An 18,156-nucleotide genomic window follows, 5' to 3' on the forward strand; every position below is an offset into this window, starting at 1 on the left:
ACGACTTTAAGCCAGACCGAAGATCCAGGAAGATACCGAGGACCCTCCTGAAGCAGGACAACCCAAGCTCGAGTCACCTCACCAGAGTGCTGGACTCAGAGCGAAGGAAGCCCATCAAGTGTCCAAGATCTGCTGTGGTACCATTTGCAAGTAGCTAAAACCACAAGGTGCCGCTGAACTGAAAAGAGCCTGTAGCTGCCACTGAACTGCTCTGCAGGAGTCCTCCAGATGTCCTTCCTCTTGTCCCCACAACTGAGGACCAGGAACACAGGATCTGCAACACTGCAACCAGGACAGAAGCCAGCTGGATCCTCTTCTTCCAACCCAAGGTGCTGTTCTGACTAAGGGTTACTTCCCTCTTTGTCTGTAGTTCTGCTCATCTCACTTGAGACTTGCATTAGCTGCTTTCTAGAGTTGGTCTCAGCTCTAGCTTTTCACAAGTGCAATAGCTTGTGGCCCAACAGTGATTTCCTACAACAAACTAACTTTGTGCAAGACGTTTGTGCGATCTAAGAACTGCCTCAGCTCCATATACAGTTCAAATTGACTTTGGCTGTCCTGGCTCCCTGCAGACTCCGACCCATTGACTTTGATTCCAACTGTCCCTCATAGGTGGTAGATTGGTTTTTAACTAGTATTGCTGTGAAAGGTTCCATCTAGACTTAATTGGGGGATTGAAAAGTGCTCACATGCGTTGAGAACCCGTTAACCGTTTTCCTTCCATTAACCTTTCCTCTTTCTCAACCTCAGAACCTTGCCAAGTACAAAAAGTGATATATAAATGCCAATACTGTCCTAGTTAGTGAAGTCAAGTGTGTATGAAGCATCTCTAAACAGCATCTACTTACTTTACTGGATTCTGAGAACGTATTTTGAAGTGTATTTTTGAGTGTTGCACATTGCCCTTTTTAAAGAATGCTCATTTAAAACTGACCATTAAATTATTTTACTAGAAAACCTTGAATGCAAATGTTACTTGGATACTTGTATTTGTGGATTTCGATGTTACAGCTCACATTTACGCCTCTTGGAGGCAAGTCTGGCTGCTCAGTCACTACCAACTTGTGTAGTACAGACCTATACCAATAGGTGGGTTACCCAATACCAAGAGGACAAGACTGGGAGTGGGGGAGGAGTCTTCCACCCACCTCTCCTTTGTCTGCCAGAGTGGCTGAATAGGTGTCCAGCTCCCACACCCCTTTCTGTAAAATGCTGAGCGATTGCACAGAAGGGCATGCTGAAACTGTAAAAGATGAGGCTTCTGGAGTGTAAAGCAAGTAGACCACTGGAAACAGAAGTAACTGCAGACGACCAGAGACGCCTGCAGACCCTTTGCAATACTGTGAAGCGACCACCACTACTGTCCTGGCCCCGTTTTCTATGCGAAGAGGAGCTCCGAAGACCACTCCTTATCCTTTGGCTGGTGGTAACAACCAGTGCCAAGACGAATGTTGAAACGAGCCATTTCCCTGAGGCCCTAGGAGCTTCCAGAGCTGCGAAACCCCAATACCAGGAGATCTGCTGCCAATTTTGAGTGCATCATCGTAGGCCAAATACGTCCAAATCTTTGCTGAACCAGTAATGACACTCCAGAGATCCGATCCAACTCGGCCAGGCACCCTCACCAGAGTGTGGGACTGCAGGAAACGAAGAGGATTGACCAGATGATCCATGTCTTTTGTTGGTGCTGCATAAAAGTCGTCACCAAAACTGCAGAGTGCACCAAGCAGTTGCTAAAGTCGTGCCACAGGGCCTCCCTCCAGACTGCTGCTGAGAGTACCCGTCCATTGTCCTGCCTTCAGTCACCAGACCAAGGAATCCAGAGGTCGGGTCCAGAGCTGCAACATCGCAGAGCATCCAGCACACACATTTTCTTCTAACCTAAGGTACTGTTGGAGGAGGGGGGGAAGGGTATTGCTTACCCGATTCCAAGAAGTCGCTCCAGAGCATTGGAGTGCATGTAGAGGTGTCCAGGGCAACCCCCTCTTGACTGACCCAAGCCGCTGCTTGTGTCCCCTTCTCAAGTCCGTTTTAAGGTCTCGCTTAACTTGCTGCTTCAATAACTCTACACATTAGAAGTAATCCACAGGAACTCTTCATTATTCGCTGCTTGTCAACACTTGAAGTCCTCTCCGAACAGCCTTTAGCTTGGGTTGTGTTTTTGGACTTAAAAGACTTACTAGGCAAAGAAACAGTCTGTAGAACCTTGAACTAAGCTTATGTTGCACTAACCATTTTCCTCCCTTTAAGTGACTTTACTATGTGTGTGCGCAGAGTAAATGTATTACAATATAAACCATTGAAAACCATGTGTGCGCAATAAGCCATAATATGAAAACATTGCTTTGCTACAAACGTGACCGTGAACAAACACAAAAGTGAAAGTGCCCTTTGAAGTGTATTATCAAGTAATCCTACGTGTTCTAGTATAAAAGTCTGAAGTATTTAAAGTGATTATGGTGTAAATATAATAAATATATACTTAATATAACTATGTGTAAGTGTTTCTTTGTTTTGCCTATCTAGCTAAGATTCAGTGTTCTTACCTACAGCTCACATCTTCCTCTTAAGAAAGCCCGACTACCAAGGTCCTGAGCTAGTACAGACTGATACTAAGAGTTGGAGAATTACAAATCACTGGGATAGATTACTGTAGTCTTACTGCCAGTAGGACTTTAGAATAATTCCCATAACAGACTTATTCTGGAACAGCAAGTCAGGGGAAGCAAAACCCAATTCGGGACAATTATCCTAACAGGAATAATAAAGTGAAACCAACAGCATTACTTTTGGGAGGAGGGGAACCCAATTCACAGGTAAGTTAACCTTTCTACTTTGTTGATATTGATAGTTTATTTCCATCGCGCTCGTACACAAGTGTGGTGACAGTTTCTAAGGAGAGCAAGACTGATAATACTTATTTAAGAAGGCACACGGCTTATTCAAGTTAAGTAAATCCTATAAATACTTTTCAGAATGGTAAAATATAATCGAAGGTAAGTAGTAACTTTTTGTAACTATTCACTCAGTTTAAATTTACCAACTAACTCATTTACAAGTAAGGACACTTTTTAACACTGGTTTTATTTTAAAAGGCAGACCCCTTCAATTATCCAGCCCTTCCAAATTCTAGTACATGCCTTCTCTGAGAAGCAGAACAGGGGCCCTAGTTGGCTAGGAGCCAGTTGTAGGCAGGGTGAGATAGGGCTGAGTTGCCAGGCAAAGTTCAGAGTTCAAGAGGAAGACTGTTCAAAGAATGGAATATATTACTTTAGAGTTAGTTGAGGGTCCAGGGACTTAAGACACCCTAGAAGGATTCCTGCAGTGGGCCTGGGTGAACTGGATGAGAGACCTCCCAATCACATAAAAGACCTCAATACTACAAAGGAATCACAACAGACGAGGTAATTAAATACCCAAGCCAGCACAATACCTCAGCACAGAAGATTGTGCAGCAGGAGGACTTTAGGATCTCTAGCCAAAAACACAGGTACTGCATTCCTTTTCAGGATGACAGCAGCCAGGACCCTGGATGGGCTTTTTAAGCAGGGATCGACACACAAGGATTCAGGCAAGGGTTTTTTTGCGCCTCAATGTGGCAGTGGATTTGGTGCCTTTTCAGGAGCACAGAAGACAAAACATCGCTGGTCGGATTCTTGTTGTTTGCAAGATCCAGCACTCTGGTGGGGAAACCTTTCAGACTATTCACGTGTCTGGCGGTCAAGCAGGATGCCCACAAAGTTTCAGCAAGATTCGGAATTCAGAAGACTGTGCACCGCACAATGGCTTGCGGTCCCGGGGTATTGCAGCTTTGCAAGGTCTCGGCACAATATGGGATAGCTCAAAATGCAGGTCTTTTTGGGTCTACTGGGGCTCACCAGGCTCTGTGTAGGGGTCATAGATTTCACGTCCCCAGGTCAATTGGAAGGACGGGCAACTGCAGGCAATGGTTCAGCCGCAAATTCTTTATCTTCCTCTTCGGTTTTGGTTCCGGTGGCCCACTACCTCTTCAGCTTCCAGGAGTAGACTTTTATGCAGGAACCCAGCTAATCAAGCTGCCTTGCAATAGTTGAACTTGTTTAAACTGGATTCTCAAACTCAGGCTGGAAGACAAAGACTGGCAGAGTTTCGACTCCTCCCTCGCTTCCTGCCTTCAGACACTCTGGAGCCTGGGTGGGGGAGTCCACAGGACTCACACCGAAGATAACAATCACAAAGGAATGGCCTGCCCTGAAGGTCAGGAGATGGAACAAGAAAGGACAAGGAACACTACACTAAAAGGGCAACAAAAAAAAGTTTCTTTTTTTTAAAAGCAGGGCCATTCTGGTAAAATGAGCACCCATGGGTGCTTTTGCCGGGTAAAATGAGCAGTCATGGGTGCCTTTGCCGGGGCTGTGCAAACAGCCCACGGTAAAGGTGAACCAAATTAATGAAAAGGTTCACGGCCACCAGTCAGAGGCAAGTTTGTCATTATAACATATATGTTACATTTAAAATGAGAAAGGGGATACGTAATGCGGGTCTCACCTAATAAAATGTAAAAGGGATCCAAAGATCCTTTCTAGCCTTGGGAACTGTAGTTATCACAAGTTTAGCCACAGAAAGATCCACCTTAAAAAAAATAGAGATTGCCCCACTCATTTCCTCTTCAAACAACAGCCCCAAAGAGTCCTGCACATGTAGCTCTACCATTGAGAGCCTCATGCACATCAAATCATCGTCTGTCCAGCTGACGCGGACCATTTCACAAGACAAAACTATGTCCAACATTTCTTTATAAACACATAGTCGATACGGATGTACCATGTGGATGAGAGAAAAAAGTTAATCCCCTTACATCAGGATGTAGCAGTCTCCAAACATCTGACATTCGAGTGTCCATGTATTCCTGAAGCCTTCCCCTCCCCTTATGTCTGGTTCCCCAGTCCCCCACGAATACTCGCCTACATTAACACTGTCCTTGTGTCCAAAAGTTCTATTCTGACCCTCATACCATAAACTAAACTATAAGGTAAAAGGGGGAAGGTCTTTAACCATAGGTGCTTGAAAAGAGTTTGTAAAAAGGAAGAATAAATAAATAGTTACAACACAAAGGTTCTCCAAAGACAAAGTCTTGGCTCCAGAGGGCGGTTCCTTTCCCCTGGATGCCTCTTCAATACAAATGATTATTTATCTAACAGTTCCTTGTGTCTTTCTTGGCCCACAATAGCACTGTCAATTACAAGGTGGTTAAGCCTTGTCTGGTTAACAGTTCTAATATTCCTTCTTAGGACTTCTTTTATTCATGCATTTGTAATTGCCTAATATACTCTCCTGCCAGGGCTTCTTGTAATCACGCAATTTTCTCTCCACTTCCACTGTTGTGCACCTCCTTTGCACCCTAATAAATCTTGATATACCATTTGATTTGAGTTCCCCACGTATTTGCATTCCATACATTCACATACCGATCAGGGTCTTGTTTGCAATACACTTTCTCGTTTCACAATTAGGCTCTTTGCTTTCTCTCCTTCTGCTGCTATAATGATTATTGTTTGGCGCTATCCTTGGGTTGACTCATTGGCTCTTGTTGGCATTCTCAGGCTTGTTTGCGGTCAAGGGTTACCACCCGCCTTCCTCTCGTGACTCCTTTCTATTCGGTCTGGGGTCTCCTGCAGCTTTGCTTCAGCACGCCCCGCTTTGGTTCAGGTAGGCAACGTACTGCCTTCTGCAGTCAGCAAACGCCCAGGAGCTTTCCACCGGCTCCTGGCATTTATGCAACGCATCCAGTACTTGTAGAGGCTCCCTTCTCCCTGGATGGTGAGCCGCCTGGCTCGAGCACACAGGTTCGCGCTGCCAAGCTTCTTGAGCCTCATGGAGAGGCATTCTCTCACCAGCAGCAGCAGCCTCTAAACACTGCCTCCGGGAAAAGGAGTCCATTGTTGATGTAAATGGTTTGGAAAATCACTTTCAATATTTCAGAATGGTAAATAAGTTCCGTATGATGGGCAATTAGAACTGGAAAGGGTGGTTTTGTAGTTTCCAGATTTTAGACCAGGGATGGAGGCTTGGTATATGTTTTTAGAGAAAGGTTTTCTCCATTGTCCCTAGGGGAAGGTGTAGACAGCAATAGGACAGGAGGGTATTGGGTATGAGAGGATTATCTTCAAGGGGAAATGAGGCTATCATGTCCCATCCAATGAAGCCATGACATCTCCCCAGAAGCGGTCTCCTCCCATGTTATCGTCTCCCATATAGCCGCCCCCAGAGTCGGGAAGTGCCTGCCGTCCCATGTCCACATGGGAGGAGGATACCGCTGGGAGATCAGCGAGATCCCTCATCCTTAAATCTTTTGTGGAGTAATATCCCCCACACACCCCTTCTTAATTTCTCCGGAAGCCCAAAACACCTGTCCACAGGGTATACAGCATTCCTCCGCCGCAATCCTCCTCTTCTCCTGCACCATTAGAATGTCCAACTTAAACCACGGAAACTCCCTTGCAATCAGGGAGCGCTTGGGGGGGGGGGGGGGGGGGGGGGGTGTTCATACCCTTCACATTCAACGCCATCAATAAGTGGTTCACACGCCCCTCCGCCCCCAAATTGCTCTCACTGCGGCCAACTGCAAGGATATAACCACCACCACCACCGTGACCTTGTAGGACAGCCACCCTGCTGTGCGAGTGACAGCTAGGCTACGAATGAATGGGAGAAAAGGCAAGGTCTTTTGGCTTGAAGATAGAGTCGACCACTGGACGAAGGAATACGAAGAAAAACTTGGAAAAGACGCCTGCTGCAACTCCTGGACTGTTGGTTTGCCCGATTAAGCCCTGCTGCAGTGCTGAAGCTCTGAATTCGCCTCGACTAGAGAAGCCCTGCAAAGGAAGACTTCTCCCCTTGGGTTGGTGGGACCCCAAGACAAGCTCATCTGGACATCCTCTTGGAGCTGGCTCTACTTCCATTGCTGCTGCGGAACTGCTTGCCAGGGAGAGGAACACCAGAATAGAGTGAGCGTCCAAGTCAAACTCGAGCTCCAGGAAGATCCTCTGGACTCCCAGGAAGCAGTATTGGCCAAGCCTGAGCCTCCTCAACAGAGTGCTGGACCACAGATGCGAGAAAAGTCCATAGTGGTATCCGAGAACCGCTTTGGTGCTATTTGCGAGGGGAGAGAAGCTGAAACTGCGAAGTGACGCGGATCTGAAGTTCGCCCATTGCTGCCGCCGACCTTCCATTCGTAGTGCAGGAGCCCCCGAACGTCCTCCCTCTTGTCCCCACGAGAGAGGCCCAGGAACACAGGATCTGCAGCCCTACACAGGAACAGAAGCCAGCTGGAACCAATTTTTTCAAACCAAAGTTACTGTAAAGTAAGGAGTTGCTTACCTCTTGTGTAGCCTTGCTAGCTATCAGTTGGTTACTGTTGCAGAGTTGCCCCTCACAAGCCTCCCAACTTGTGACCCTACAGGGATTTCATTTTCTACAAAGACTAATACATTTTGCAAGACTTTCTTTTTTTACATAACTGCACGAAGTGCTTCAGCTCACCTAGACTTTTGCCAACTTAACATTGGCTGTCCTGGCTCCCTTCTTACCTCCGACATTGTGCTTGAACTATCCCTTAACAAAAGGCACCCATTCTATAACTTGTGTAGCTGGTAAGGGGTTAATTAACTTGCATTGGAGTGTTCAAAGGTATTTACCTGCTTAAGAATATTTGTTAACCTTTGTTTTATTCCCTAAAACCTATTCTTTGACGCCAAACGCAGTATTGCTCTAAATGTACAGTGATATATCTATGTCCACAGTGTCCTAATTATGTAAGTCACCCGAGGGTGTACGGAGTGCATGTGTTCCATCCCCAATGGGTATCTACTGATTTACTGAAACAGAGTGTGTGTATTTTGAAGTATATTTTTGTGTTACATGTTTTTGCTGCCTTCTAAAGAAGGCTTATTCAACGGACTTAAATTAATAAATAATTGTTTAATCAAGTTTATTTTGAATTGTCACTGTGAATCTCTGTGTGATAACCCTACAGCTCACACTGACCCCTATTGTGATAAGCCTGGCCGCTCAGCCACACTACCAAGCTGTGTAGTACAGACGTATACCAATGGTTGGGTTACCTGTTGCCAGGATGACAAGGCTGGTGCAGTCTCCCACAGGGTACTGCATACAATCTTGCACAACAGATAGCCTGATCAGTGTCCCCATAACAACGAGCAAAAGGCAAGGCAAGTGAAGCTGAAGGCTTTACTTCTGGTCAAAAAGTCAGTACCGGATAATAACTTAAAACTAAATAATGTGTTACATAGGAAAATATGGAGGGAAAGTTAGCAAAAAGAAAATCTTTGCCAAATAATCTTTTCAGGTTCCCTTTGAACCAACCGGGTGCTGTATCCATTAAGCACTAACCGGCAGTACGCTAAGAGGTGAATTCAATACGCTATTGTGCCCCATTGCATGAGGGCTGCTCGCATATCATGACGCAGCAGCAGACTTCTTCTGGACAGAAATAAAATTGAGGCATTTGGTCCCTGCAGGAAGTAGATTTATTCTGCAGATGAGAGCTACTTTTCCCATAGCTTTTCTTCTCTTCTACATCACACTTCCCCCGTTGTAAAAAGAGTAGCATTGCTGAAAGACTGCTATGGCAGCATTCTGCTATGGTGTTCTAGAGTATGGATCCCACAGCACCTACTGGCCTCCCAGCTGGTCATCCTTCAATCTAGTGGACTCACCTTGCAATTTTGACCTTTGCCTGCCTTTGGGTTGAACTCTTGACACCTGAATTTTGATCTGCCCCTTTACATTCCTTTGGCCAATTCTTAGATTTTGTTCTTTTTCTGCCTCTTTTTACAGTCAGGAAATTCCTGAATTTGGACTTGTGCTGTAAAGGCCAAACTATAAACTATGCCCGATTCCGTTCCTCTTCAGCAACTAGGTTTATTACTAGTCCCAGGTAATTGTATCAGACACTATATATAGTGCATTAAAAATGTCGGGTCCTTAGGGAGGTACTGGAAAAAGTCCTGAGGGGAATTATAGTAGGCTTTACCTACTCTCAGATTTCCCCCAGTGCTTTGCCTCGATTTCTCAAACTCTGCGACCACAGATGAACAAAGGTGTCGTGCTGCTGCCTAGATAAGGAACCTACCCAGATGACCAAGGGTTTTGGGAAAACTAAACTGGTTAATGAGGGGAAGAGAGGGTGGGGCAAGGGAGGTCTGTGCAGCCTTTAGGAAACTCACCAGAACCACAACCTTGGCCTGTGGTTGGCGGAGGTTGATGAGGCGAATAGTTGCTTCAATACCGCTGGCAACCTGCTCCGCTGTATGCCCGTGGTTATTAGTTCCAATCCAGATGACGATGATCTGCCAAACAAAGTCACAACACATAAGACAAGACTGTTAAACGTATTCGAAATTACCAGCGTCGGGCACGAAATGGACCACTGTGGGTGTCAGCATTTGAATAAGCATGGTGCTAACGGGAAGGACCGAGTAATTGGCCCCTTGTCCCATAAACCTTTTACTCCCCAAAAACCTGGTTGTAGCAGACAACCATCCGACATTCCAAGACTTGCTTTGAATGTTAAACTATAGGAGAATCTACAAATCCCGAGCACACAAAAGATGTGATCTGGAAATGTTTTACACACAAACTAGTGGCGCCCTACAAGCAGCCCAGACTAAAAACAAATGTAAAATAAATATGCAGGTTTCTCTCTAGGATATGGCTCATACATTGAAAAATAAATTGCATAGTTTCACTTTGACTAGACGCATCGGCCAATAGATTCTTTTTAAGTAGTTATAGGGGACAACAGATTTTAGAGGGAAATATACCAAAATGTTGCCTCCAGAACTCCAACTGCCGGAAATTCCAATAGTTTTTATTTGGACTGCCTTTACACCACATGTATATATGTGGGAGGGGGAATCCCCCAGCATTTGTATGTGGTCTAAAGGGGGTAGACAAAAAGTGACATAGATCCTTTTAGAGCATGGAGGAAGGCATAGTCGGGCACATTCAGCAAGAACACATTGTCCTAATAATTATCTGATTTGCAATAGAAATGTATCAGAATAAAGATTGTAATTTACTCATGCCCTCCCATAAGAGCATGCCACAACACTGGACATGGTGGAACCAAGCCACCATGAGTAATAGAGGAAGTCAAAGAATTCAGAAGAGAAACCAGATTACCCCACCCATCTGAACAACCCGCACCAACCACATGTGAACCACAGTATTGGTTCAGGGATTTTTACAATGAAAGGGGCGGATAGGATATCCATACTATTCTCTGCAACAACGAGCCACCAATGCTTCTACTTGGATGCCGGGGATGGGTGGTGACTGAGTTAGGAGTGCAAATGATATAGTATAATCTGGATAGATTCTAAAAAGAGCCTTAGTAACACCCAGAAATGAATCATACTCACATGAGTAAAGATGTTACCCCGGGGCAGCAATCTAGGGAAACCACTGCCCACTTGACACTGGCATACTGTAGTTTTTTGAGAAGTGAAGGTAGCTAAGGTCCTTTAGAGGGGTTGTTGCAGTGCCCCAATTCCAAAAGGAGCCACTCATAGAAAAAAGGACCCAAATACAAGACCCGCAGGATCATCGCATATATCGTACAGGATTGGGGGGCTAATATAAAACCTCAAAAACAAGAAGAAGAAAAAAAAAGTAGAGTGGCTCTACCATAATCCAGCAGAGTTAATAGTAGTTCTGTCTAGCTGGATTAGGAATCAACTGGGAGTTGGGAGCCACTTGCAGTTGTGTTTAGGATTTAGCAACGAAACGCAACAAATGCATCTGAACAGAATCAGGGTGAATTAGAACTGGTATGTCTTTGGTTGCTGAAGTTTTGGATTTATGCACATCAGCAAATACTGCCAGGAACTCTATGTTAGGGATGCAGAGCTTTGTTTAGCAGACAAGGGCCAAACACCCAAAAGCATACAGGGAGTCCACCTTCAGGCTTTACCTTCGGTTTGATGTGGTCCAGTTCTCCATTTTCAAGCCTCCACAGCAGGTGCTGGGTCGCATCACCACCAACACCGAAATTTAGTGCATGGAGCGGGGAGAAGAGCTCCCGCCAGATCTGTGTATAGAGTCGGAGAAAGGTAAAGCTGTGGTCAAAAGGCAGTGTGAAAATACTTCCACAAACACTTCTGATGCCCTATTACTTTATCCCCACAAACCCAGTGTTTTAATCAGATACTTCAGCTGTAAGAAATTAGCAAGAGCACAGTATTTACAACCACCAGTTTCCATCACTGGGGAGATCCCTTCCTTCGCTCTGCCATCAAGATAGATGAATCTACTCCAAAGGGGGGAATTTAACTGCCCCCAACTCGTTTGCTGAGAAGCAGCTTATACAATGAAAACACAAAAAAACAACATCATTAATGAAGCAAATAGGTATAGTCTTTACTGTGAAAATCCTTTCTATAGCTATCTTACCTGTGTACAGTTTGAATGAGCGTATGCACGCATGTGTACTGGCTATTGTAAGACATAACAGAGGACAAGGGCTGATTGCCATGCAATCTGATAACTGCTCTTACCGTCCTTGTTAGGACGGTTTACCTAAAGTACTGCCAATGACTATCAAACCATACTGGAGGCAATACAGAAACTCCACTCTTCGTACAAGGCTGTACCCACCTGAATTCATTTGGTAGCATAGACCGAGCAGCCAGGCTAATCTTCGGAGGGAGAGAGGGCTGTAGGTTGGTACAAAGAAATTGTAGCACACATATGCTCCAAAGAAACACTGATACACTACGTACTGTAAAAATAATAGTTTATTATAAATACATGTAGGCAAAGATAAATAGTTACATATTATATAAACACAATCATAGAAACTAACTCCATACTTCCGGTATACAAACCGAAGTATAACCTTATTTAGAAGAGCAGTGAGCCAGTCAAGGCGAGTAAAACCTAAAGTTACATTCAGAATGACAATATGCTATTCTTGGGGAGTAAAACCATTTTAGTTATACTTTCAGAATATAGTTGAGTAATTCAAGGGCAGCAGACCCCATTGGTCCTAACTCACAGTGTTAATTCAGTTTCTGGAATCACCTGGTTGGACCAACAGGGTTACAAATAGTTATCTTGCAACGCATGTAGCTTTTTTCTATTAGGAATGGATACAGTTACAACACTACAGTTACTTTTCATAACAGTTCAGAGGTAGTAAAACAACTCCTCCATGAGTAGCTGACCTACCCCCTGAAAAGTATAAATAAGAACCTAGTAAACTATTTTAGAAGTGCACCAAAGCAAGGTAAGCACAACCCAATGTTACCATTTTAGAAGAACAGCAGCTATTCAAGGTCAATACAACCTATTGGTATTAAACTAAACTATTGCTCCATTTCTAATAGAGAGGTTAGGAGAGAGGTCCCCTTCCATTTGAACCACCCCGCCCCCCGTCCCCACCCGACGTCCTGTGACCTTCCTGGGTTGCAGATTCCAAATACCCAGAGGTACCTCGACCACATTGAAGGGCATAGTCTTCGAGTGATTGAATCTCGCTGAAACTATGGTGGCATCCGTGTGGACCTCCAGAAGCAAGTATCCAGCCCTCAAAGTCCCCTCACCAGAGTACATGACAGATTAAACAGCAAGGTTCCAACCGGCGAAGATAGTTTGCTCCTGGGGCTCATAAAGTCACCAAAATCACGAACGGAGACTACAAAGAATTCTTTGCTGGCAAGCCCTTATCTAGGCTACTGCTGCAGAATGCCATCCAGGATCCCTCCTCTCGTCACAACGACCGAGGAACAGGAGTCTAGGTCTGCAACTGTGCATCGGGAAGGAGTCCAGCTGCCTCATCTTCATCACTCTCCAGGTACTGCAGGGTTCTTGGTAAACTTACCTTGAGCCATTTGTGCCGTTCCTTTGTTCTTGGAGTACCGTTTTGACTGCTTGGGTGTTCACCCAAAATCAGTCTCCCAGGCCTACCAGCTAGTGCATCTACAGGGAGGCTTCTCCTACGCCCCTGTGCCTTTTGGGAATTCAACTAACCTGGTACATACCTGTACATTGAGGATTTTCATCAGAAGTGCTGCATATCTGTCCACTTTGGCATTGCTTGTTCCCCAACAGAAAACCTACCATTCCCATTGACTAGATGCATTTTATTTATTTGTTGGTTATTTGTAATGCGCACTATACAGCAAAATATGCTGTATAGTGCATATACAAATACGTGACAGCAACATCTCCACTCCTCCAAACACAAAACAAAACAGTGGCTACATAAAAGGGCTGAATTACAATGTGAAGGTGGGCACCACAGAAGTTAGGTCCTTTAATATAGATAAAGTTCATTTAGGAAAATTGTGTAATATTTTAACCTGGAGCTGCCAGTCTATGATTGATCCTGTGGCATCCGGATCACACTAAACGAATTCCAAGAAAAAGTAAGGTAAAAATACCGTACTTAAGACTGGTGCTCTCAGTTGACCTTAAATAAGGTTGCTCAATCATATATAGCTCTTGCGTAAAATAATTCAAATGTTAGACAAAATATATTTCCAAATGGTACAAAGTTTTTCCAAGAGAAATGTTTAATTCACATTTCCTGGTTTTATATCTTTCTTGATTAGTTCAGATATTGCGAGGCAACTCAAAATCGATAGGTCAATTATTAACAATAGTACATATGCCAATGCATTTCGGTCTGAGACCATCTTCAGGGCTGTACTGAAGTGAGTGTAGAATCTGCACCGTGTTAACATCAATTATTCATCAGAATACACATAAATATAATAGATAATTCAAAATAAAGCAAGGCACATACCCCAAATAGATCCAAATGGATGTTGTACATGTAAGAGAAAAATAAATATGAAAAATATGTCAACATACATTATATCGCTAACCATTCATAGTTGTTTTTCCTCTTTGTATTTTGTGTCCTGTACCTGCTAATTGTGAGTTGTCCTCTCCTGTGAATGCGTTCGTAGAACGTCTCCAGTGTTCCTGTTAATTGCCAGAGGGGAATATATATTACTATTATTCTAGCTATATCCAATTGTAAAGCTATTTCAACCTGAAAAGTTAAATGGGCTCTTACCTGCACTCGTATGATTCGCGCGCGGGACCGATCGCGCTCCCTGTGAGAGCGAAAGTGAACTGCGCGCGGCCAAAAAATGCTTTTAAGGGTAGTCATGGGAACCTGGGCGGGGCGTCGAGCAGCAGCAAAGTTGCTGTCGCACGTACGCCTCGGGACCCACCGCCCTACGGGAGCGCAGGGGGGCGGGACTGTTGCCATGACCCCAAGGTGTGTGTATGCTCTGTGTTACTGATGATGGAATTAACTCGAGTGAAAGAGAGGTGTGGATAAAGCCTAGGCAATTAGTGGAAACTATACACGTGACTTCGTTCTATATCTGTGTATATGTTCTATGAATGTCAACCAATGTAGGTGTCAAAATAAGGATAGATACTGGTTGTGTGGAGTGGATCATGCGATCCATACCCATTCATACACTCCTAAATATTTTAAACTGTTGCATGATGTGCAATTAATACATGTAAGTGCAAAAACACCAGAAAACGACACCAAGTTCAATCACACGTTTTCAATGTGTCCCCAGTTGTATCTGGATCTAAGTCCATTGCGCTTCTTCATCCATGTAGTCCTGGTGTCGTTTTCTGGTGTTTTTGCACTTACATGTATTAATTGCACATCATGCAACAGTTTAAAATATTTAGGAGTGTATGAATGGGTATGGATCGCATGATCCACTCCACACAACCAGTATCTATCCTTATTTTGACACCTACATTGGTTGACATTCATAGAACATATACACAGATATAGAACGAAGTCACGTGTATAGTTTCCACTAATTGCCTAGGCTTTATCCACACCTCTCTTTCACTCGAGTTAATTCCATCATCAGTAACACAGAGCATACACACACCTTGGGGTCATGGCAACAGTCCCGCCCCCCTGCGCTCCCGTAGGGCGGTGGGTCCCGAGGCGTACGTGCGACAGCAACTTTGCTGCTGCTCGACGCCCCGCCCAGGTTCCCATGACTACCCTTAAAAGCATTTTTTGGCCGCGCGCAGTTCACTTTCGCTCTCACAGGGAGCGCGATCGGTCCCGCGCGCGAATCATACGAGTGCAGGTAAGAGCCCATTTAACTTTTCAGGTTGAAATAGCTTTACAATTGGATATAGCTAGAATAATAGTAATATATATTCCCCTCTGGCAATTAACAGGAACACTGGAGACGTTCTACGAACGCATTCACAGGAGAGGACAACTCACAATTAGCAGGTACAGGACACAAAATACAAAGAGGAAAAACAACTATGAATGGTTAGCGATATAATGTATGTTGACATATTTTTCATATTTATTTTTCTCTTACATGTACAACATCCATTTGGATCTATTTGGGGTATGTGCCTTGCTTTATTTTGAATTATCTATTATATTTATGTGTATTCTGATGAATAATTGATGTTAACACGGTGCAGATTCTACACTCACTTCAGTACAGCCCTGAAGATGGTCTCAGACCGAAATGCATTGGCATATGTACTATTGTTAATAATTGACCTATCGATTTTGAGTTGCCTCGCAATATCTGAACTAATCAAGAAAGATATAAAACCAGGAAATGTGAATTAAACATTTCTCTTGGAAAAACTTTGTACCATTTGGAAATATATTTTGTCTAACATTTGAATTATTTTACGCAAGAGCTATATATGATTGAGCAACCTTATTTAAGGTCAACTGAGAGCACCAGTCTTAAGTACGGTATTTTTACCTTACTTTTTCTTGGAATACATAAAAGGGCTGCCCAGGCCACCTCCTCACTTTAATATTTTCTTGTAAATATGTGTAAATGGTATAATATAACCTGTAATATACCTGTAACATGTAACTTGTAACTGTCGACAAAACATGCGCCCAGATGCCCCGGGCAAGGCGCGCAATACAAATAAACTAAATACAAATGTGTTTCTAGGCGCATCAAGACAAGGGGGGGAATAGGGAAGGGTAGAAAATGTACTAAATAAAAACAAAACAAAAAAACTCTTAAAAAGGTCTTGAAACATTCTGAACGTGCAAGTGCTAGCATGAGAGCAGGGGAGGGGAACAGAAGGCGAGGGGTAGGAGGGAGGAAGACAAACAAAACATTCTGACTAGGTCGTGAGACGATTTGGAATGTGCAAGTGCTAAACATGAAAGGGGGTGAAGGGGGGGGGGAAGAGGATGGGAGGGTAACAAAAATGACAAAAAACACATACAAAGTGCAGGGACAAATTGGAGAAACCTTTTCTAGGGCAAGAAGGGTAGACAACAGGCAGATGAGAGAAAAAAGGTGAGGGATTATAATAAGACCGAGGACATGGGAGCAGTCAAGAAAGAAGGAACCAGCAAGGACATAGTAAGCAATACAGCATTTGGCATGAGAGTAGAAGAGTCAACAGATTACTGGAGGTAGTGATGCAGTAGCTCCCAGGCAAATTATGATGTGTGCATAGAGAGAGTCTCACCAGCATGCAGGGGGGTTACATCAAATATGCAGGCAAAGCAAGACAACACTATGTTGGTTGACAGCAGCAAAACATGGGATTGTGTTGTTAACAAAATGGCAGGTGGCCAGGAGAAGAAAACAAATGTCAATGTCCAGCATGCTGTGAGCATCCATGATCAGTATACAGAGAGATCGGAGCTGCACTGCGGTGTGCACTTAAGTAGCATGAGAGGCAGTCACAGGGAAGGGAGCCAGCAGGAAGGGGGTTTGGCCTTCCTTCCCTTTGGTCATATCAGGAGGTGTGCAGTGAAGAAGTCAGTGAGGCAGGGGCAGCAGAGTAAGCAGAGTAGAAACAGGGCATAGACTACTGCCGAACCGCCAGAAGCCCCCGACAGGGCCAGACAGAGAGAGAGTCCTTCTCCGTGGTCCTTACCTGTGGGCGGGCTTCGCCTGCCGTCTCCCCGAAATGGGATAAGAAAAGGCAGCAGCCCAATAAGGGCAGCTGCTGGGGGAAAAGGGCTGGAACAAGTCCTTTCAAGGAACACAGGCGCCGCGTCCACCATCTTGGAAGAGCCGGTGCTCAGGAGTGCAAAAATGGGGACAAAGCGGGCCCTCTATCCACAGCGGCTCCACCACCATAGCACTTGGCGATCTCTTTAAGGGGTGGTGGAGCATTGGAGAGGGCCGCAGCAGTCCGATGGTAATGATTACAGAAGTCAGGGTACTATTCCAGACCATGTCACATGAGGCCTAGCAAGAGATTGGCCACCTGTGTGCTATCCTTTTGATGCAGCTCCCTCAGTGGCTGCATTAAACAAGTACAACCCAAAGGTGAGGCCAAGAATCTTCTTTCGTACATCTCGGTTAAAATTCTAAGGCCCCAGGTTGACCTGGTGCATGGCACCCATCTCTATCAACATGGCGCATGCCACAGCATCTATATGGTCAACCACAGACTGCATACAGTCTTGTGCCACTTGATGTGCCTCAGCTAGTCCAGCAGTTATGTAATCCTTGTCCAGGGGAAGGAACTGCTTGAATTCTGATCGCTCTTTCCAGAGGCTCCAATTTGCTGATGCGAAGAGCATGTCAGCATTCACCTGCCATAAGTGGAGGGCAGAGTTTGGATACTCTTGCCCAACTTCTCAAGCAACTTGCCCTGGTTATCGAAAACTAGAAAAGATGATGCACTCAGTGCAGTCTACAAATACAGCGAGGTTGCAGCCACCACTTAGGAGAGGGGCTATTGTGGGGGTCTCAGGCTTTCTCGGAGGACAATTGCCTGCAACAGATATCCACCCTCCTGCCGACATCCGGCGTCATGTTGACTTTTGCCACAGCTTTTAGACCTCATCAAGTCTTTTGCATAGGCACAGAGGTTCACTCTGGACCAATAGAGGTCAGAATTGACGAAAGGATACCTGGTTCAGCTTGTGGGACTTCAGGAATTGGTATGTAAAAAAGAACGAGAGGACTTCAGACACCCTTTCATGAAAGGCTCTGGTGGAGATGGGGAGTGCTTCCTAAGGGCTCTATTATCACCCCTATTTGCCCGATTGGTAGGCTCTGGGGGCCCTTGGAGGAAGGGGAGGGGTGGTGTGGATGGGGGATTGGGAGAAGATGCACAGGTCTTGCGGGTGTTGAA

At 44.8% G+C, this 18,156-nt stretch overlaps 1 protein-coding gene across 1 annotated transcript in view; it reads right to left on the reverse strand.

The window, feature by feature from the left end:
- PAFAH1B3 (platelet activating factor acetylhydrolase 1b catalytic subunit 3) overlaps positions 1 to 18,156 on the reverse strand; it is a 171,169-nt gene that overhangs the window by 41,938 nt on the left and 111,075 nt on the right. Inside the window, exons 4-5 of the mRNA XM_069640961.1 lie at positions 10,976 to 11,092; positions 9,228 to 9,350 (exon numbers count right to left, since the gene is read on the reverse strand). Coding sequence (XP_069497062.1) covers positions 9,228 to 9,350; positions 10,976 to 11,092 — 240 coding nt within the window. The remainder of the gene's footprint in view (positions 1 to 9,227; positions 9,351 to 10,975; positions 11,093 to 18,156) is intronic.

Source organism: Ambystoma mexicanum, chromosome 1q (assembly GCF_040938575.1).
Source record: "Ambystoma mexicanum isolate Mex_15411 chromosome 1q, UKY_AmexF1_1, whole genome shotgun sequence".
Taxonomy (NCBI): Eukaryota; Metazoa; Chordata; class Amphibia; order Caudata; family Ambystomatidae; genus Ambystoma; species Ambystoma mexicanum.